The sequence below is a fragment of the Schistocerca serialis genome, chromosome 4, assembly GCF_023864345.2.
Source record: "Schistocerca serialis cubense isolate TAMUIC-IGC-003099 chromosome 4, iqSchSeri2.2, whole genome shotgun sequence".
Taxonomy (NCBI): domain Eukaryota; kingdom Metazoa; phylum Arthropoda; class Insecta; order Orthoptera; family Acrididae; genus Schistocerca; species Schistocerca serialis.
Genome location: NC_064641.1, coordinates 765,930,392 through 765,953,197, shown reverse-complemented (window position 1 = coordinate 765,953,197; position 22,806 = coordinate 765,930,392). Strand labels below are relative to the sequence as shown.

General features: G+C 37.4%; 1 protein-coding gene across 4 annotated transcripts in view; it reads right to left on the bottom strand.

The window, feature by feature from the left end:
- The window catches only part of LOC126473313 (dynactin subunit 1), a 158,826-nt gene that overhangs the window by 89,785 nt on the left and 46,235 nt on the right, over window positions 1-22,806 (bottom strand). For 3 of the 4 annotated variants that reach the window (XM_050100291.1, XM_050100293.1, XM_050100292.1), the window contains 3 exons: window positions 21,719-21,851; window positions 5,920-6,030; window positions 90-273 (listed from right to left, as the gene is read on the bottom strand). In XM_050100291.1, coding sequence (XP_049956248.1) covers window positions 90-273; window positions 5,920-6,030; window positions 21,719-21,851 — 428 coding nt within the window. The remainder of the gene's footprint in view (window positions 1-89; window positions 274-5,919; window positions 6,031-21,718; window positions 21,852-22,806) is intronic. The other variant, XM_050100294.1, reaches the window with a different exon arrangement.

The window sequence follows — 22,806 nt, the reverse complement described above, 5'->3', positions numbered from 1 at the left end:
ATATGCAGCATCAATACATAAACAAATTAATTAATGAAGGCAATAATTATTAGTTCAAGGAATTAATCTCATAAATTAAGCGTAATTACGTTTCAAAGTCTCCAGCTTCTCCTGCAGATCACGTACTTCTGTTTGCAAATTGTCAATTTCCTGCTGCTGTTGCAAATTTGTTAAACGTTCCTCAACCGTTCCAATGGATGAGCTCATTGCCCCAGGTGAAATCATTGCTGGACCTGGCGTGTATTGCGGTTTTAAAGTCTCTACAAAACCGGTCTGTAAACACACAAAAATTTACCATTTAAATTTACACAGCACATTGTTCCACACACTTCCAAAATGGAGATCTTCCATTAAAAAATCATTTATTATCTACATGATTATCTGCGAGAAAACTCTGAACTATTCAATCATGAAATGAGCGACTTTGCAATGATATTAACATTGAGTACAGCAATTTGTCATGCATAGTATTTTTTAACTTCATGGATACCTAAAAAGAATTGTCAAGGATTTTGAAATACATTTTTTTTAATAAACACGAAGTTGGAATTCCACAAATAACTTTTTTTCCTAACACACTGAAACCAAGGAGGAGATAGCATTCAACTAAGTAGTATTTAAAACACGTGAACAGCTAGGAGTATTTTTCAGGGTCAATAAATAAATTTAAACAACGACAAGAGTCAGTAAGCAGATACCAACTACACACCATATGAACACAAACAAATGTACACATTCCTGCAACATTCATAATCCATGCAGGAAATGTTCATCAAAAAACAAATGTAATGAGCTCTACAGGAATGAACGAATGTCAAAATTAAGATGCTCCGAAGTGTGGCCTCAAGCATACACGTATTTAGCCACTTCTAGCATTTACGCTACTGGTTCTATTACAGACTGTGTAAACAGATAGCCCTGTAGGAAATCTATGTAACAGCTGGAGTACTCTTGTAATGTAGTAGGAGAGTCCCTTGGATTTGTGGAATAGCAAGCAAATGAATATTTAACTATCAATAATTGGCTTACTTAACAAGCAAGTATATCAATTACTCATACAAACAGGCAAAATTACAAGAGTGTTTATATATGATGAAAACAATTATTGGTTTTAAGAATTTCAAGGCCCTCCAATAGCTGCAGCAATCCTCTACATTTTACACCACCAGTTTAATTTATGCAGAGAGAGAATACCTTCTGTTCTCCTCTAAGAAACTATCTGGAATAATTTAACAAAAGTGTTGTTACACTGACATTTTTTGTTTGTTTTCCCTTCACTTTATTCATGAAATTCAAGTAAATAATTATTACATGCAACACTGTCTGCATATAATCTGCAACAAATAAATAATAGCGAGATACACTATCTGATCAAAAATATCAGGACACCACTAACCAGAACTGACCACTAGATATCAAGAGATGCATATCTACCAGTATAAAAGGAGACAGGGAGCATCGATTCATTAGCAGAGAAGCAGTAACAGCAGAATGGGTCAGTCAGGAGACGTCAGTAGTTTCAAACAGAGTAGTCATTGGGTCTCGCCTGAATAGTAAGTTCATCAGAAACATTTCAATCCTTCTAAAACTTCCCAAAAGTCTACTGTTGGTGATGAGCTTGTGAAGTGGAAACATGAAGGCACAAACACAGCTAAACCAATACCAGACAGACCTCGTGCACTGATGCACAGAGACTGTGGACATTGTGGAGGGTGGTTGTAAAAAGACTGCATGTAATCAATGGAAGGACTTGCACATTTCTGTAATCACTACTAAGTGATGCTTGAGGTGGTGTGAACAGCTATAGCATTGGACACTGAATGACTATTAATGAGTAACTAGGAGTGATGAATCACGTTGTACCTTATAGAAAACTAATGGAAGGGTTTTGGTATGGTGAATGCCTACAAAAGGTTACCTGCTGTCAGGTGTAGTGTCAACAGTGAAGTATGGAGGACGTGTTATAGTTATACACGGTATGGAATAGTATGGTATAGGGGTGTTTTGTGTGGTTAGGGTGTAATCCTCCTATTGCAGTATAAAAAACTGAATCCAAGATATGGACACACTTTACAACATTGTGTACTGTGAACATTAGAGGAACAATTCAGAGACAATAATTGATTGCATCAGCATGAAAGGCACTGTCATTAAGCAGCATCTGTGAGGCAACGGTATGTAGGCAATAACATTCCAGAATTGGACCGGTCTGCCCCGAGTCTTGATCTGCACCCTATGGATCATCTTCGGAATGAGTTAGAACATTGGCTTCACTCCAGACCCCATCGTCCAACATCACTACTACTCTGGTTTCAGCCCTTGAGAAAGACTGAGCTGCCATTCCTTCAGACAGTCAGACACCTCATTCAAATAGTCCCTAGCTGAGGTGAAGCCATCATAGAGGGTATGGATACACATACTCCATATTAATGTCCATTAACAGGTGTCCAGACACTTTTGATCAGATAATTTACGCTTTTAATAGAAGTTAGTTTTGCTTTTGATGCATCACAACTGACATACACCAAATCCGTAAAAGTACAACCTCCACAAACTATAAAATAAAAATTAATTTTCCATTCTCAGTATCATGAAGGAAGAAAACTGAAGGTTATAAAGCCATTCCAAGCAAAATTAGAAGTTAGAAACAGTCACCCCAAAAGCAGTGTGTTTAAAAAAATTGTGTTTATTCTACACATTTGGTACTTATATCATAAATAATGGCAGCTTCCTAATTGCATTTAAATCTAATTAAATACATTTTCATTAATGGCACTTCCAAATGAGCCCCCAAAGGCAATGTATTAATTTGAGTTATTGAGTTGTGAGAGTGACAACAAGAAATCTTTACTAGAAGCAAAAAACAAAACACATGTATGGCGAAAATGTAGTAAAACTAGAAAGCTAAAATGTGGGGTCAGCCACACACAACGCAAAAACACTAATTTAATGCATGTCAAAGGTAGATGCTTTTAAAACCTGTTAAATTGGTGCTTTTGCATTGTGTGTGTGGCTGAGCTTACATTTTAGCTTGGAAGTACAGCCATGATCCCATATCCAGTGATGGATAAATTCATAGCAAAATTTGTTGCTATACACACATTAACTGATGAACAGAGGATGCTCTAATCTTCAGCATTTTTCACTGAGTGACAAACTACAAGTAGCATACACACTGTACAATGTGAGAGATTCAACAACATAAATGCTATTAAACAAATCAATTTGCAGTGTTTGTGACATTTCTGAAAACACATTATTGCTCCCTTCATCTAGCCCTTTATCAGAATATGAGACTGGACAATAAGTCATTCTGTACAGTGATACAGTTATCAACCTGAGAAACTTTTTTAGCACTGACTCCTGCAAAAAATGTTGACCTGAAGAAATTATGACATGTTCAGATAGGATTATGATATACATAAAACAAATGCCCATCATATTAGGAACTGAAGGAACAAATGTGTACAGAGTATTGAGCAAGCTGGGGTTAGAACCTATCTGGCACAGATGTGTTTTAGGTATGTTGACACATTGCCACAAAGAAACACCCGAATATAATGAGACATTTCTAGCCACAGTATGTCATGGTTATAAGTTCCTTTCACCAGTGAATTTGACAAAAGATGAAATGTAGCTATGCCATTTCAAACATGGAAGTGACAGACATTCACTGACATGTTAGATAGAGGAAGTGAGCAGAAATTCTGGGTTTTCGGCAGCCAAGATTCCACTCATGGAGTGTCAACATATCACATAAAGAATGAAGTATGTAGACAAAACACTTCATTGGATAACAATGCCAAACTCTTCTTACCATTTTGGGCTTGTACCAAGTAGCTCATACCCCCTTAGAAAACTAATAGAGCCCTTTCGTTCAATGTGATTAGAAGATGATACTTTAGTGACACCTGCTGAACTGTGGTCAGTGCACAACAGGACCGAGTCTTAAACCTCTCTGATCCTAGTCGCAATACAACATAAGGTAGCCAAGAACGGGAAAATTGTGTTGAGAACACATTTCATTTCTAAAGTATTCACATTATGACTAAAACACTGTTCTTTTTAGTGAGAGTGGCCCTCATACAATGAAGCATCGTCTTATTAAATACTAGGTTTCAAATCAATCATGCAAACACCAATTGCTTTTTGTAAATATTGTCATAAAACGAATTCTATGTACAGCAAGCACCATACATAGTATTCATTTCAGCTATAATAAAAAATAAAATTTTACATTCTATGTAAAATTTACACACTAAATGATAGATATTATGCATGTCATTGTAATGATACAGTAAAGAAACTTTGATCTTCCGTAAATGTAAGGCAACTGCTGGTAGTTACCATTACATATACAACCTGTGTGAAGGTTTTTATTTGAAATAACACATATCTCTGGCCATGTGCATGAAACACTTATTTTTCTTCCTACAAAGTGGTGAAATAACTTAACATTACAACAAACACAATGAAATCAGTGGCATGAAATCCATGTAATAATTCCTTACGTAATGACTGAAGATCTATCTGCATCCCTGCAATAGCCTAAATAGAATTCAGACTGGTTATGAAACTGACACTATGCAGATGCATCACACAGACGTTAGATGTATTTTACAAAACAACACAAAATCAGTAATAATTCAAAGGCAACTTACCACTCACTGTTAAAAATATCTGCACATTGTTTTTAAAATAAGCTTTAACTTAAGATTGAAAAGCAGCCAAGACCTCGAAGCAAGTACAGAGCACACACATGGGGGGGCAGGGGCGAGGGAGGTGAAAGGTCAAATATTTTGTAATGGAAGCCTTTACTATTTTAATGTAAAGAAACTAGACAGACTAGTTATATCAGAAAGCACTAGTACATCTGCTTTATTCTGATTTAACTTCTGATGTTTTAGTTTTTGTGTTAGCTAAAAAGCAGTTCTTTTAGAATTATCTGGCACACCCTAACAACCTATCTAATCTACAGAATAGTGGTTTGAACAATTCCATTTCATTGACTCATTGGCATAGAAAGTAACATTTAAGAAGCAGTTTAAAAATCATAGTTATTTACTGCTGAGAAAGAAGCTATTTACTTTACTGAATGTAAAGCATCAAGTTCCTAAAAAAATGTCGGTTACAAGTAACTACTGTCTTAATGATATTACTTAATGTAACATTAATCCCATCTTAAAGAATTTATAATAATCATTACTATGCTGGACTGTTGAGAATTCAGACAGCATCATGTAATAAGTGTGAGCAGCAACAATGCATTTTTTTCACCATTACAGTATCTCATTTTAATTGCTCTATGCCTAAAAGATTTATCTCGTTATGTATAATAATCACATAATGTCAAGTCGCAAAAAGCTGAATATCATAGGCAGAATGACAAGGGAAGTAAACATGAATAGAAAACATTTAGTAAATTACACTGACTATTAAACATGTTTAAAAAAATCCTGAGTATCAATGGTGACATGTTTAACAAATTTTTTGATGTCCACACTTACTCATTTCTCTGTGAGTGCATAAAGGTAATTTGTGATTAACTTACAGGGGAGTACGAAAAGATAATAGAGCTGAAAATATAAGTGAACAATGTTCTTCACTCACTAATACTGACTGCCAGTGGTGTGGTTACACTGTACAACCACATGAAATTTGCTGCAAACATTTCACGTTTACACATTAAGGTAAAAAAATTTATTTCCTTTCAACATATGAATATGTCACATATATTCTATGCCAATGAGCTCTACAGCTATGAAGCTAATAATCATCAACTACAATGCATTCAGAGAGTGAGTGTTCCAACAGTATAAATGACCAAGACAAATGATGGATAATCAAAACACAATATCCTCATGTGTAACACAGATTTAGAACACAATTAGAGTTGAAGAAAAGATCTATAAAAATTACTTGATCCTCCCCAATGCTACTCCCTGCCAAGCTTCGAGGTCTTTGAGAACTCTGCTTCAAAGGTACAGATTCTGGGCTTGTGACGCCCTGTTTGGAAGATGCAGTAGGTTTCTGAAACATAAGACATGATTCATCTGTTCTTAGAATACTAAAGAATGAGTTGCACCAAAAATCTACAAATACAACTTAGAAAGAATCAGAAGAACATTCATAAATATCGAGGCTTTTGCTGTAACAGATCTCATTACTTTTGGCACTACCATCAAAAGTACCAGATTAATTATGGCAGTCTCATGAGCACTACCATTACATAAATCATTACAGTCTCATATTGAACATTTAGTAGAAATACAATTAAATTTTAGCTAACTTAAAATTCTACAAATGTTTGCTTTAAAACAGTTTTTTCATACCAATTAAACAACATACTTCATAAACAAATTTTGCAAATGTTCCATATAGCACAGCTAATGTTCTACTCTTTATTTAGAATGTGTACGAGAGGTCTGTTTTAGAGATTCTCAATGTACAATCACTCATTATTCAACAGAGAGTAAACGCAAATTCACATGCATGGTCTGCTAGCTCGTTCATGCTACAAGTAGTTATGTATGCAAAAATATTATAAGAATTCAGATGTTTAACATAAGCTCTAACATTTCCACAATCTACTTTTCCAATGGCAACAGGAGAGGGTAGAAAAACTCCACAATAACTGTTTAATTCATTTTGCATAGTGCTGAGCAAGAGCATCCCATTAAATGAGATCTTTCTTCTGCACACATTCTGCCTGCGAAAGGTACACAAAAACCAGCACTTGTGTTTGGGTCACACTCTTCAAGCAATGAAAACAATAATATACAACAACAACATCATAATATTTCTTTAAAGTTGTGTGTCCCTCAAGGAAACAACTATTAATAATTCAGAACATATAGGAAAAAAAATTCACTAATTAGTAAAAACGAAACTGGAAGAGGAAGTGACATCGGGATGATAAAATAAATAGTGCTAAAATTTATCCACAGGAATTGTTTGGTGTTTAAATGCAGTGCTAGAGGGCAGTAATATACTCTTAACAAGAATATACACTGAACATTCTATAGAGTAGAGGTTTAGAGTAGTTAGATCTTTGACAGAATAAAACTGCCCAATGCACAATTCTAAGCCTAATACCTGTTTTTTGTAGATAATACTCCACTGACAGAGCTACCTGAAATAACATTTAGATAACCACAGATTGTGAATGGGTGAGGCTACATAAACAGCTTATAATTCCCTGTTATTTATAAACATGTGCAACTTACTTGCCAGTTGGCTATGACAGCAAACAACCACAAACATCTGCTGCTGTGGGGAGAGGAGACATACAGGAGAACAAGCCCCATCTCGCTCTCACAGGACTGGTCATCTACAACTATGTCTTGTGCTTCTGTGAAAGCACAACTGATATATGGCCATAGGGATCATCAATCCTGTATTTTCTTGTGAATTTGTATTTAAACCTCCTAATGTACAAGGATTAGTTTCTTCACTCTTTTCAAAGTAAGGAAAGACAACAAGCAATGCACAACACCAAGCACAGCAAAGTAGACAAAGCATCTGGTAATGGCTACTGTGCAATTGCTTTCCCAAGTTGGCAGTGTTGTCGACTGACTAGTTCAAGGCTTGACCTCTGCCTGTATCTTCACAACAATAAATCAAAACACACCCAAACTGAAACTACAACATTAAAGTGTCCATGCTGTAGTAATCAACCTGTGCATAACTTGTAACTGAAAATGGACACCAAATTCTGCTCCACCAAGGTCCTGGTACTGATATTGCCCACCAAGGTCCTGGTACTGATATTGCAACAATGAAATACCCTTGAGCTAGGACATATTAAATGGAAAAGCTTATGACATTTGTGTAAGGTAATTACAGATAATAGGTAATGTATGATATAGTGTGTAACAGTCTCTACAGTACAGACACTTACCCATTATCAATGTGGAAGAACAGGTGGAGCCTAAAATTTTGCTGGGGCTATACATGTTGTCAGTCAGACAAATGACAGACTTTAATGAAAAGTACGTACCTACGTACGTGTGTGTGTGTGTGTGTGTGTGTGTGTGTGTGTGTGTGTGTGTGTGTTTTTGTGTGTGTTCAAACGGCTCTGAGCACTATGCGACTTAACTTCTGAGGTCAGTTGCCTAGGACTTAGAACTAATTAAACCTAACTAACCTAAGGACATCACACACATCCATGCCCGAGGCAGGATTCCAACCTGCAACCGTAGCAGTTGCTCGGCTCCAGATTGTAGCACCTAGAACCGCACAGCCACTCCGGCCAGCTGTGTGTGTGCGCGTGCGCGTGTTTATGCTGCTGGTTGCAAACTGGTGTACTGCAGAAAATACCAATCAAACTGATCTCATGTATAAAAACCTATCTTTACTCAAATCTTGTTCCTGATCTTCCCCTATCCACTATCTGCTTATGAAATTCAACATTACTTGAACAATTGAAAGCTGGAGTGATCCAACAATGATTTCTGTAACTATCTGTTAATTTTAAGCTATTAATCATACAAATTGTGTGTTTCTATTAAAGGTCATAGGCTTACATGTGTATCCATGACAAATATACATTTGCTTTTAATGAATTCGTTGCTAAGAAACAACAGTGTTAATAGCAAAAGTAGCAACAGACAGATATACTGAAGTTAAGATCACAAAAATATTTTAAGTATGCTTATATGTGTGTCCTAATTTCTACAGTTTTAACACTATATACGAGAGAGAATAATATATTCTTTGAACATCTTTGAAGGTAACTTTATCATCTCATGCTAAGCACTGTGGCTGTTCTGATTTATACAGCTCGTTAAATTCCCCCACAACTAAGAATCTTTTCAATCCTTATTTGTTGTAATAAGGACTGTTGGCTGATTAACATCACTCAAGACAAGGTTGTGTAACAGTTTTGTAAGGTCTCCTTTGGTTCACCGGATTCCCCAAACATACACTTGCTTTTCTCTATTGAAACCGTCAGACTGTCCTAAAGGAACATCCTTACAAAGGGATCACCAGCCACATCTGCAAATCACACTTAAATGCCTTGCAGAGGGTTCACTGAACCACCTCCACAATAATTCTCTATTATTCCACTCTCTAACAGTGTGTGGGAAAAAAACACCTATTCTTTCTGTGTGGGCTGCTATTTCCCCCATTTTATTATGATGATCATTTCTCTTCATGTAGGACAGTATCAACAAAATATTTTCACTTATGGAGGAGGAAGTTGGTGACTGAAATTTTGTGAGAAGATACCACTGCAATGGGAAGTACTTTTGTTTTGACGATTTTCACACAAATCTTTTACAATGTCTGTGACACTCTCTCCCATATTCCTCAATAATATAAAACTTGCTGCTCTTCTGTGAATTTTCTCGATGTACTCCATTAATCCTATCTGGTAAGGATCTCAAGCCACACAGCAGTACTCCAATTCAAGTTTTTTTATTATTGTAATTCCTAGGTATTTACTTCCATTTACAGCCTTTAGATTTGACTTATCTATCATGTCACCAAAGATTAAAGGGTTCCTTTCAGCATTCATGTGGACAACCTCACACTTCATTATTTAGGATCAACTGCCAGTTTTCGCACCATACAGACATCTTATCTAAATCTTTTTGCAATTGGTTTTGATGTTCTGATGACTTTACTAGTAAACGACAGCATTATCTGCAAACAACTGCTCAGACTGTCTCCTAAATTGTTTATATAGATACGGAGCAGCATAGGCCCTGTGCTGACTGTGTCAATAGACCACCATCTTCATCTTCACAGTATTTCATAATGTTCAAACACAATATATGTTCTAAAATCGCACTGCATATCGATGTTAACAACCTGGACCTGTAATGTAGAGGGTTACTCATACTACCTTTCTTGAATACTGGTGTGACTTGGGTCTTGTCGCTAGCATACTTGACATGTGGAAGAGCGGCTATGTGGATAATCATTTTATACATACAGTGAACTTGTGACCAATTTATGATGAACAAATTCAGCTGTCTGGTAGTAAGGGGAAGAAAAGGGAAGATTAGGGTTCAGTATCTTGATGATGAGGTAGTTATCACTCAGTGTTCATCTCATAGACAGCTGCCATCACCTGTAGCATGGATACATTCTGTGGAATCTCAGAAGTTATAACTTGTTTGTAGAAATCTGTAGCTAGAATTTTAAAACATTTTTATTCATTTCGTACTTTCTACTAGAAAAACACCAGTTATGATACAGATAGTGTTGGAACTGGATACAGAGATGCAACTTCGGTTCAGCAGTATTTATTGAAGAAAAGAAATTGGGAAAAAATATATTCAAATACATAGGAAATTGGATAATATTTTTATTTGAATTCCTTTCACAGTCAATTTGTGTCACAAACATTAAACACAAGATCATATTGAAATTTGGCATTCATAGTGCAGTGAAGTGGATGCACATGCCAGTTAACATGTACAAATGCCAACAAATTTTTCAGTAATAACAAATTTTTCAATAATAACAATTTTTTACACTGCTGTCCATCATCTTAAAAACTATGCCAACTCACACAATGACAGGAATGACTTATTTGGACTGTCTCCCTACACCCAGCACATAGGACTAACATCAGTTCTGGATACAGCACTGTAGGTCCAACTTCATGTAACTGCATCATAAGCACCGGCAAAAACCCTACTCGAGACATCTTACAATTTATTGGGGCACATGTGTGTCCCAGTAAGTGGAAGAGACATGGGACCTTCAAAACACAAAACTGCCTGCCTGCCTGCCTGCCTGCATTGCTTTATCTTCCTTTATCAGCTTCCTCGGCCTCATGTTTGTGCTAGTTTAATTGACTGGTTGTCTCAGTCCTAGGTACATCACCACCTTCCCTGTGAGAGGGCAGCAGGTTTCAGACAAATACTACACTCGTCAATGGAGAGAATTTCAAGACACTGATATAGAGTCCATTCCAGATGTTCCCTTGCCTGCCTTTTTGTGCATCATGGTACAAGGGAATTAGTAATGGACACCCAGAGGAGAAATTCAGTGTGTGGAGGCAGTTAACATACTGTAATGGACAACATAACCTTCCTATGTGCCTCCAAAAAGGTGAAGAACAGTTCTATTGCTTTCTTCTTGGGGTAACAATGGGCTATAATCTATAGGAAGCAGTTATCAGCTTGTGTTGTTGACCACAAGCGACAATTATGAGGAGGATCTTCAGTGTTTTCTCTCTCATGATAGCAACTGAATGTTCATATGTTGTCGCTTTGATGTATGTCAATTCAGTGGACAACCTCACCTTGCTGACAATAATTCTTACCTTCAGTGACAGTGATGCACGATTTACACTTCAAATGACACTTCAACTTCTGCTGACACACTGAAAAGTGTATGCAAGCTGTGCTGTCTCATTCACACAATTGGAGACCCAACACTGAATGTCACTGACAATTGTTAATTTTTACCCTCCTTAAGTAACTGTGTTTAGTGATTTCCTATGGTAGAAAAAGTAGAAGAAAAGCTGTTTCCCCAGGAGGGAGGGGGGGGGGGGGGGGGGAAGGGAAGGGGAGGGGGGAAGATACCTATGAAAATAACAAAGAGAATATAAAATGTGTTTAATCAGATTCTATACAAACATTTTATATGATTTTGTTGTTACTTAATGTAATTTGCCATTTTTCTAAAAAAATTGTGAACACACAGTTTTGTCTTCTACTTTGAGTCAATGGCCAATTATATCAGACTGAAAAACTTTGAAAAGATAAAGAAAATATCATGGAAGGCTTTTGTATGCTTGATTACACTCCTGTTTGCCATAAGAAATCTGATTTTCCATCACTGTAGTGGAGTACTGATTTCAAAGACATCACAATAACATCATTTTTCACAAATTTTAAATTAAAAGCAGGCTTCTACTAGAAGCAAACAGTAAGCTGCAACAACAGAAACACTATTAAACAGGGATTTTTTTCACTTTCACACGTCACAGCCCACATCACGTAGGAAGGCACTCTCGACCATAGAGGCGGAAGAGAAGTGAAGCATGCAGGGGTGTGGCAGCAGAGAGCAGGTAAACAGTCCGTGTTGCCATGTGTCGAAGCAGACAACAATCAGATTCATTTACCTATGGTACATCATATTACACGTTCAAATCTATGGTGGGAATAATAGATTTTAAAACAAATTTCAATCAATCGTCTGTGAGAAAGAACTCTTACTTCACATCTCAACATTGGGTCCACTGCTGAACAGCTTTAGTCAGCCTGACACTGGAATGTGAGAACAGCTGATGGAGCTCTGTGAAGCCGTTGAGTACAATGTTTCTCAAAATGAGGACTATCTAAGAACAGAGTCATCAAAAACTGCCTGCAATAATTGCCACTTATTGCGATTTGGACTGTACTATAAGAAAAAAATTAATATAAACAAAATAAACTTCAAACTCAAATCATTATATTTGGTCAACACAACTTCTACTCCACACAATTTTTAAATATGTATAATGCATGTTTGTTGGTAAGTGTGAGTTTTAGTTAAATGTAAATCACTGTGTATGAAAAGAGTTACTGATAGCGGAAACTAGTGTTGTCAGTATGTTATTGTATCTTTCATTGCCAACAGGCATTGTTAGTGTAAACTAGCTCGTTTGACATTACAGTGAGAGACTGTATTTATGATCCACTGAACACACAAACAACCATCTCCTGTGAATAAATCAAGAGAATATCGATTGATAATGTCGAAAACTAACAATATTTTGACAGGTAACCCTCTGTCATTTTAAGGTACTTTGGAATTCATGCCTTGAAAATGACATGTTCACTTGTTGAAATATCAAGAGTTTTCGACGAACTTATTGGGCTGCATTCTCATGAAAAATTAGAGCATACAATGTGCTGGGAAAAGCTTACTTTCTCCTTGGACAATATGTTTAATATGGGGTGTACCATTTATCTGATGACCGCCTGTGAGGTGCAGTAGATGCTGGGCAGTGAGTGCTCCGTTGCCCAGCGATCAGATTCCGTGTTGCCATCTACTGCTGTGGCATAGCATGACTACATGTAAAATATAAGCACATAAATTTTGTACTCACCCATGTCACACAAGGAGATGCTGGAACTGCGTGCCATTATTTTCCATGCATTTCTTACACATACTCAAGAAATTATTAATCACACAATGTAATAACCTCCGAGATATTGAATTAATTGATTCACAGATATTATCCTTGAGTTCCTCTATCGTGTGAGGATTTGTTGTTTTCACTTTGTCATTCAGTGCACCCCACAAATAAAAATTGCACGGAGTTAAATCAGGACTTCTAGCAGGCAAGATATTGTTACTAATCACTCTCACTTTCATCGAACACATCGTGAATTGCATTCAAGGAATCATTTGCCATATGAGCCCTTGCCAAATCATGTTTAAAAAACGCAAAGCTTTGCTCTCTTTCACTCTGTCGGCCACAAAATGTTTTGCACATATCTTTCACTTTTAACTGTGTGACTAAAAAAATTGGGCCTACTATTCTGTCACCACTAACTGCATACCACACCCCTATTTTCTGATCATGAAGGGGTTCCTCATGAAGCAAAACAGGTCTATTGGGAATTAAGATACCTTTGTAAATGGAACCAAGCCTCACCTGAAAACAAAATAAGGTAAGGATCCATTTTATCTTCATGCACTTGTTTCAAACCCATTAAAGCTTAACCCTGTGCACAGGATCACCAGTCAAAGTTCTTGTACTACTGATACTTTACAAGGCTTTAGCTCACGCAGCTTAGCACCTCTTTGTAAAGAACTGCACAATATTTGTGTTTACTGCTAAAGACATCTAAGAGACATTTTAGGGGAATGTCATCAAGCCAAGCTTCTGTGAGCACTGTATGTCATCGTTTACACTTCCTGACTTTAACACTTCCCATTTCACGAAATTTATCCACTAATTTGTGAACTTCATCATGACTCTGAACTTGAATACCTGGAAACTTCTGTTCAAACAGTCTCTGAACAGTATGAGCGGACTCTTAGTGGAATGCGAGCATCATTCGTCATGCATCGAATCGATAGGAAAGTTCTTTGCAAGCCCTGATTAGTGTGTCTGGAGTAATTGTTGTAACAATGCTGTTTTTGAAGTCGGGTAGATCACCTGGTAGTGGGGACACATACCCATGATGGTTTATGAATCTCCAGAGATAAAAATCGCATGGCACCATATAGGGTGCGAACGTGGAGGTCATGCAAAACAATTTCTGTCATCTGCCCCTTGCAGCCAATCCAGCAGTCGGGCAGAACATCTTTTAACCAATTGGGTACTGGTTTATGCCAGTCAGACGGCACACCATCTTTCTGCTACAGTTGTGTGTTTCAACTTCTTCCAGTTGAGAAAAGAGCTGTAGTTCATGAAGATATGAAACACCAGTTACAGTTGCTTGACTGTTAACCTTTCCGCCGGGGTATGACAGTTAAAATATCCCCTGGTGATTTGCTGACCCCCAGATGCACACATTATGTGTGGTGGTATTTCCACTTAGGTGAAATGTTAATTCATCACTGAAGACTACAGTATTCAGAAAATCTTCATCATGCAGTAGCATTTAGTTTTCAAAGTTGGCACATGAACTGTGGTCTGTAGGCTTTTGAGTCTGTAAGAACTGCAAACGATCAGGACGTAGTTGAAAGTATCTCCTTAAGAGCCTCCATAAATACCTCACTGGAGCTGCTCGTTCATGACCAGCCTGGCAAACTGATATCTTGGCACTACTTGTGAAAGTCTCTCACTTGCTCAACGTGTTCTCCACTCTCATGGTAACTCCACGCTCTTCCATTTGTGCAGTGGTATACAAACAGAACTATTTGAGCTTCTTTTATTTGTAATTGTAAACTGAATGTAATAAATGCTACAAAGATTTTAAACCCATATATTCATTTTGAACCACCCCATACTGACAGTGGTGTGTAAGTGAATGCAAAACTGTGTCATCACATTCATATGCAAGAAAGTCAAATTACAGTCTGCAGGAGTTCTGCACAAGTCTAACTTAAACTGTGCGGAATATTTTCATTTTTAAGTAAGAGCACAAAATCGGCTTTCCTGGTGTTTGTGCTTGGTGTTTTCTCTGTAACAGCTGAAAGATAACTGGCAGGGTAATTACAATCACTAACTTCGAAGCAAGGTATGGTAAACATTGTTCAGTGAACCACTTCTTGAAACTGACAGCACTCTTTTCCAAATTGAAGTCACTGCTATTTTTCTTACACCTAAATACAAACTTACTCTCATGAACGAAACCAGAAGGTGAGAAAGCATCTGAGAAACTTTTCCTATGAGAACTTTAAAACTACTGTACCATCACACTCTTTCCAGCATGTATTCATGGAATTATTTCAAATCACCCACATTTCATCAAAGCCATAAACTGTTGAACTACCTCCTCCTCTTGTATCATGCATCTTTATAACTGATGTGGTTCGTGCCGCACCTGTGTCACTTCTTTTAATCAAAAACTCTCTTCTTAACATATCTGAAACCAAGTCTTATAATCCTTTGCCTGGCATAGAGCTACCTCTGAAGCCAATTTTCTTATGCATAACTGTAACAAGTTCTTGTAATGTTGGGTATTCACTGCTTACATACATTTCAAACATGGGGCATTTTAAAATATCATTGTCAAAACCATCCATTTGTGTTACAAGGTTTCTTATGATTTAGATTTGCTTTCCAGGTGACAGGAAATAAAATTTTCCTGAAGTTTCTACAGCTGACACTTTTTTTACTATTCTCTGTTCTGTTGCACATACATGCTTCTGTAGTTTGTTCTTGTGTTTTCAAAATGTCAAAAATGAGAGTCCCACTTTCAGGTTCACATTCCAAAAAGTTATAAATGCAGTAAATAAACCTACTCACTTGCTTGTGAAGCACTTCACATTTACTGCCATCACCTGATGTATTTATTTGGAAATCCCACTCAAACATTCACATATACACATTCACAGCTACACTGCTACAAGAAAAGAACATCGATATATGATTGAATAATTCAGTCGCTCTGAATTAAGCTACATTGTCAGGATGTACAACAACAGTGCAGCATGCACGAGAGAGAATCTCTCTGTCTAGTAACAACTCGCAGCTAGCTGCTTGGAGAAAGAATGAATGTTATTGGCTGCTAACAGTTAACTGAAGGGGATGTGCTGAATGGCTGAAAACTGGGCTGCCTCCCTACAGGACATGAACTATAACACACTGACCACAGGATACACCATAGCAATGATGTTACAAAAGGCAGCCCAAAAGTCAGTGAGTAGAACTGCACAACAAAAGTTTTACTGTTGCTTTAATTTTGTACAGTGTAAAATTCATTATGTGACAAATGTATCATCACCACCACCCAAAAAGATACTACGACTGAGTGAAACAGCAATATCATAAATAATTCCCAGTATAGTACATTCTGAATCACGCATATCTTGAAAACAGTGAGTGCAAGTGCAAACGTAATATTAAATCTATTACAGCCTATCTGCAGACTTTGTCTCAATTATAAAACTTATCTTATGTTCATACACAGACTTTTCAAAGTTGTAGAAGTGGACTACCTATTCAACAGACTGTAGATCTATCCCAGCATCAATAATGCTGGAATTAATTCAGAAGCTTTTAAATTAATTTTTACACACACACACACACACACACACACACTCTCTGCAAAACAGGCATGTTGTGTGGAAATGGTATCAGCCTGCCTTATTGACCTGCTTAACAGAGCAACCAACACACCAGGAACAAGAAACGGTTGACGTGTAGGCTGCCCCACACAGCAAGCGTGTGCTGGAGTAGCAACAGCCTCCTTTTTAACCTGTTTTGGAGGGGCTTCAAATACAGATGGGTATGTCTCAGTTTAGGTTGACATGAAGACAAAAGGAGATGGAAAGAGAGGGGGAGGGCCAGGGGCTGATGGGCAGGGGTGGGAAGGAAGGGGGGCAGAGGTGGGGGAGCATGAGTTGGACAGAGAGATAGAGAAAGGAAGAGATGGACACAGAGAAGGTGGGGGAGGCGTTTGTGCAATGAGTCCAATGCATATGTGGGCAAAGCTGCAGGGAAAAAGCTAGTTACTAAACAAACTCTCGTAATCTACATTTCTGACTTTGAAGTTAAAGAAAGTTTCTTTCTAGTTGCCTACTATCCTGCATCTCATGTGTCGATGATCACTCACAATTTGGAAAAGATGTAGGACTGTCACATCATGCACAATTTCTTTACTTCTTATAAAATTAGTCTTTTTTTTTTTTACCTAGGACAAAGCTTTCAAATCCTTTAAGTGAGGAAACAAAATAAAAATGTGGGTTACGAATAATAGCTGAATCACATTCATTTTACTTACAACATTGTAGTGTTTGCTTCTAATGTATGTAACTATACTAATTAATGACTTAATACATCAAGTTTGAAAGAATGCCAGGAAAATAATCACCAAAAAATTAAAATAATTTCCAATCAATACAAAAAGAACATACATACTACAAAGTATTATGTTGTCAAGACTTTCTACTGCTGCGCTACGGCTTGGTTATTGGCAGTATGAATACATTGTCTAGTTTATGTTCATTGTTGCTTGGTTTGTTTTTCTTCTATTTGGTTGGTTACCATCACAAATGACAAAATGGCTACTCCACAGCAGAAATCATTTTGTGTTCTGGTGTTTACAAAATATTATTCTGTGATTACAATGCAAAGAGGTTTCAAGTTGAGGTACCAAACTGATCCTGCACATGGGTGAACATTTGGAGATGGTATTGACAGTTTGTAAACACAGGATGTGTATGTAAAGGAGAGTCCTTGCCACACTCTTGTTTCTGACGAAAAACGCACAAATTTAAACCGCTTTTTGAAGAAGTCAAACATAATCAAGTTGTTGTGCCACTTAGGAGTTACAACTGCTTACAACAACAACTTGGTGCATTTTGAGACAGTTTGGTTATGAAGCTGTATAAGTTACATCTGTTGCAGGCTCTGCATCATGATGACAAATGCAAATGTGTGGAATTTTCTGATGAGCTTTGAATGTTATTGACAATGACAATACTTTTACACAACACATTGTGTTCAATGATGAAGTGACTTTTCACTTCAGTGGGAAAGTAAATAAACACAATGTTTGAATGAGGCATACAGAACCCACCTCACACACTGAACTTGTACAAGATTCACTCACTCAATGGGTTTTGTGTGATATCCCATTCATATGTTTGCAGCCCATTCTTCTTTGATGGAAACACAGAAATGGTCTGCAGTATACTGTTACATTACAAAACTGGTTGTTTCTGAGGCTGAGTGTGGACACCATTTTTCAAGACAGGGCACCCCCTTACTTATAAAGTGCGTGAATATCTGAGAAACTCTACCAAGCCGTTGGATTGGTCGTCAGCCGGCCAGCCTTAGCACTTCTAAGCTGAACTTCATGGCCACCGCATTTGGTGCCCTGTGACTTCTTTCTATGGGGTTTCATTAATAACAATGTCCATGCACCATCACTACCACAGAACCTAGAAGAGTTGAAAGACTGCATCCCTAATGTCAGTGACACTGGACTTACTTACACAAGTATGAGAGGGATTCAAGCATTGATGTAATATTGTTTGTGTCATTGGTGGAGGACATATTGAACATACATACTCTAAACTTGACAGGTTCATAAATGTGTGACCCAAGTTTCAAAGCTGAGTCTTACAGTTTGAATTGCATATATTCTTTTTGAAAACCCTGTATTTAGAGCAGTTGAAGATAGGAAGGAGGACTTGAAAAGAAATGGAAGAGTAACAATGAACTGAGGAATGTCTGGAAAAATTAAATATTTATTTTTTTTTCAAATCAGAGATAGCCATCAGTCTCGAACACAAAGTCTATGATGAATGTGTATTATCAGTTCTAATTTATGGCAATGAGGCATGAGCTTCTAATTCAAAAACCATTAAAAGTTAAGGGTTGCTAAACAAGCAATGGAGAGATGCATATTGAGAATTAGCTGGATAAACATAAGACAAATAAATGGCTCAGGGAACAGACTAAAGTGTGAAACATAATTATGATTAATGAAAATGAAATTTTCTCAGGTAGTGGATGTAGCCAGATGGTAGACAGACCAAGGCAGTGCTGTGGCAGATTCCAAGAGATAAGAAGAGATTCAGATGGTGACCAACTGGAAGGTGAATTGTGGCAACTGTCAACTGCAAGGTGGGTAGACAGTCTAGAAAACATTCGGATGCTACTTGGATGCACATACCCAAAGACTGTTATGCATGGGAAAGTATAGAATGTTTCAAATCTATCACTGGATGGCTGTTGAACATATAAGCTACAAATGGTACTATTTACCAAATAGATATATGGTAGTCCTACAGACACATTAAAAAAGAAACCCTTAGAAGCTTTTATAATCACTGGTACCTCCGCCTGCTGCTAAAGTAGAAAAATGAGGTAAATATGTGAAGGGAACAAAAAGGAATGCGTAAATGTACAGATCATTTGAGACTATCGATTTTGGGAAATAAAATATCTAAAATAAGTCACATGAATAACAGTAAGTATGTGATGTTGGGTCACTTTACACCAAATAGAAGAGGCACTGAGCAATGCACAGATATGCAGACAGCAAAAAAAGATTTTTAGCTGTCAAGCATAATATTTCTTCTGCAGTAGGAAAGATTGCACAGATTTACAGTTATACTTTTCTTTGACTGCTAACTGGTTCTTCCTGTCATGTCTCCTTGATGATTATGTCTACCAATAGATTTACAAATATTCTGTACAATCATTTTGGTACATATTAATTTTAATTTCTTACATTTGACACTTACACTCAAGGAGATATTTCCAAGCAGCCAAGATGCTTTTTATTAACCACTACGTTCAAAATTAATTTTAGATTTGTTCAAATTATTGGACTCGGCAGTCAGTGCTCCCCAAACAAAATTCTAAATGTTTTCCAATTCTTCAATATTCTTTCTATATGTTATTCAGATTGTGTGCAACACAACCAAATAGAAGTGAGAATGCAATATACATGTGTCAAAAAAAAAAAAAATAAATAAATAAATAAATAAATATTTTGCTAGTGGATCTTTGACATCCATAACATATTGCTACTGTAGGGACTGCAGTGTTTTGGGATACCACAAGCATGTGAAGTACTGTGATGTTAGTATGAGACTTTTTACAGAGCCTGCAAATGGTCTGTGTGGGCAGTTTACCAAGCCTGCAACAGTCCATGTGGGAAGAAGACTTGAGTATAATGATTGAGAGTAGGGAAAAACAGTAGTAGGGGCACAGTCAACCGTGGGTTAAGCCTTAGCTTCTGAATGGGACCTATTGCAGCACCAGTGTTCTTATCCCAGGTGGAATCACCTAGGAAGAGTGCATGCCACTGCATTAGTTATTGGGGTTACTGAGAATGACACAGGGTACACAGAGGATGTTATATAGGTGATGCTAGGTGGTCTTTGTTCATGGTGCACATGGAGCTGCATCTTTATTGTGGGGAGCGGTGCAGGTGTCAATACACTTTTGGCTGGTTTGATGTGACCAACAGTGATAACTTCTACAAAGCCTACCTCTTCATCTTGGAGCAGAACCTACACCAATATCATTAATTATTTGATGTATGTATTATAATCTCTATTTCCCCCTACAGTTTTTGCCCTCATGGTAATCATAACCTGATGTCGTAATACATATCCTGTCATCCTATCCCTTCTTCTAGCTTGTGTTTTCTCTGTGTTCCATTCCTCCCCTATTCTATGGATATCATCATATGAGTCCACCAAATTTACTTCATCCTTCTGTAGCACCACATCTCAAACACTTCAATCCTTTTCTTGGTTTACCCCTGCGTGAGTCAATTCCATACAATGTCAGTCTCCAAGACACGCAAACCTTCTAAAATTAAGGCCTACATTTGATAGTTATAAGACTTCTTTTGGTAAAAAATTCTCTGTAAGCTTGTCTGCTTCACAATGCCACCTCTGTTCATCCACATTGCATGATTTAGGTTTCAAGGTAGCAACATTCCTTCAACTACTACATGATCCCTAGTTCTGATGCAATTTTTGTGACCAATCTCATCTCTGCTACTCCTCATTACTTTTTTGGCTTTCAATCATTTTCAGTGTATATTCTGTGTAGACAGTTCATCCCATTTAAAAGGTCCTGCAATTCTTGGTCAGTGTCACAGAAGAGAGCAACATCATCAGTGAATCTTATCATTGCTATTCTTTCACCATAAATTTGAAACCCTCTCGTAAAGCTTTATTTACATAACTGCTTCTTCAATAAATATGTTGACCAGTAGACGAGAAAGACTGCATGCATGCTAACGGTCTTTTAAATCTGAACACTTTTATTATAAACTTACTTTGTTGTAGTTCCTCTTGATTCTTGGGTTATATGTAATGGATAATGGTCAGAAACAGCTTGCCTGGTGGACGACAACTTTTAACAAGAGAACACTCATTTGGAAAGCCCAGTTCACTCCCCAAAGTGAAATCTGATTGAAGATGAGAAAGAAAGGGGGTGGTGGGGAGGAAGGGACCACGTGGGGGGGGGGGGGGGGGGGGGGGAGAGAGAGAGAGAGAGAGAGAGAGAGAGAGAGAGAGAGAGAGAGAGAGAGAGAGAGAGAGAGACCAATCGATCAACCATGGAAGTAAAGCCATCTGCACAACTATAAGACAAAGTTTAGATTTTGTTCATAATACTGACCTCAATAAATGATGCCCTCTTTGAAGTAGGTTCTGATGCAGATGGCGTCCCTGTGTCCTTGCCAGAGCTCGATGGAGAGTCTTCTTTAGCAAATTCACTCTGACTGCGAGAACTCGCCAAGGACAGGCGAGAACTGTGAAAAATATATATGACTGTCAGCAGGTATGTGCATTCTTAATGGAAAATGTAGCTTAATTCCGATAAAACATTACATGGCATGTATTATTTTGGCTAATGGTTGCAAAAGGTTAAAATAGAGCTTTACTGTCTCCATTAGAAAGATAAGTTGGAAGTGATATCTAGAGGCTGTAGGCTAATAGCTAAAGAAAAAGAGCATCTATAAACATTGATTAAATTTTCAACTGCCAAGATTGCTAGAATCGTTTATTCATATGAATTACCACTTTGGCAATTCTCTGTTGCCATCTTTGGGTCTGTGTTTACATCATTACAAAATCTTCTCCTTCAATAGATCCAAAGACGACAACAGAGAAATGCAGAAACTGGTAATCTATATGAACAAATGATTTTAGCTATATTGCCAGTTGAAAATTTATTCAGTGTTCATAATACTACACTTCACCTCCATGCTGACGGCATCAGAAGTGTGTAAGCACCTATAAGATCACCAACAAAAGATTCAATTTTCTTCCAAATGGTGTTATACTTTTAAGATAAGTGAGAATGATACCAATTTCCAGCTGAGTGTAAGTAAGTTACGGACACAGTCTTTATTTCACCTGCCACACATCCTGAATTACCAGCAGCATGAATTTTGAACTGAATAAAACCTGACAAATCTGATTGGAAGGCTGTCTGATAAATGCGACATCTTTTCAAAGACTATATGGTGTGTGTGTGTGTGTGTGTGTGTGTGTGTGTGTGTGTGTGTGTGTGTGTGTGTGTGTGTAATAGTACTTACACCACAAATGACAGAAATTTCAGTAGTGGTGTAATGACACTGGGATCAAGATAGTATATATCAACACCTGAAAATTTGTGTTACAGGCAACACACCAATGCAAGAAAAGTATCAAAATAGGTGCTGCTTCTTTGTAGATGCAAATATCTATAGAACATGAACAGTT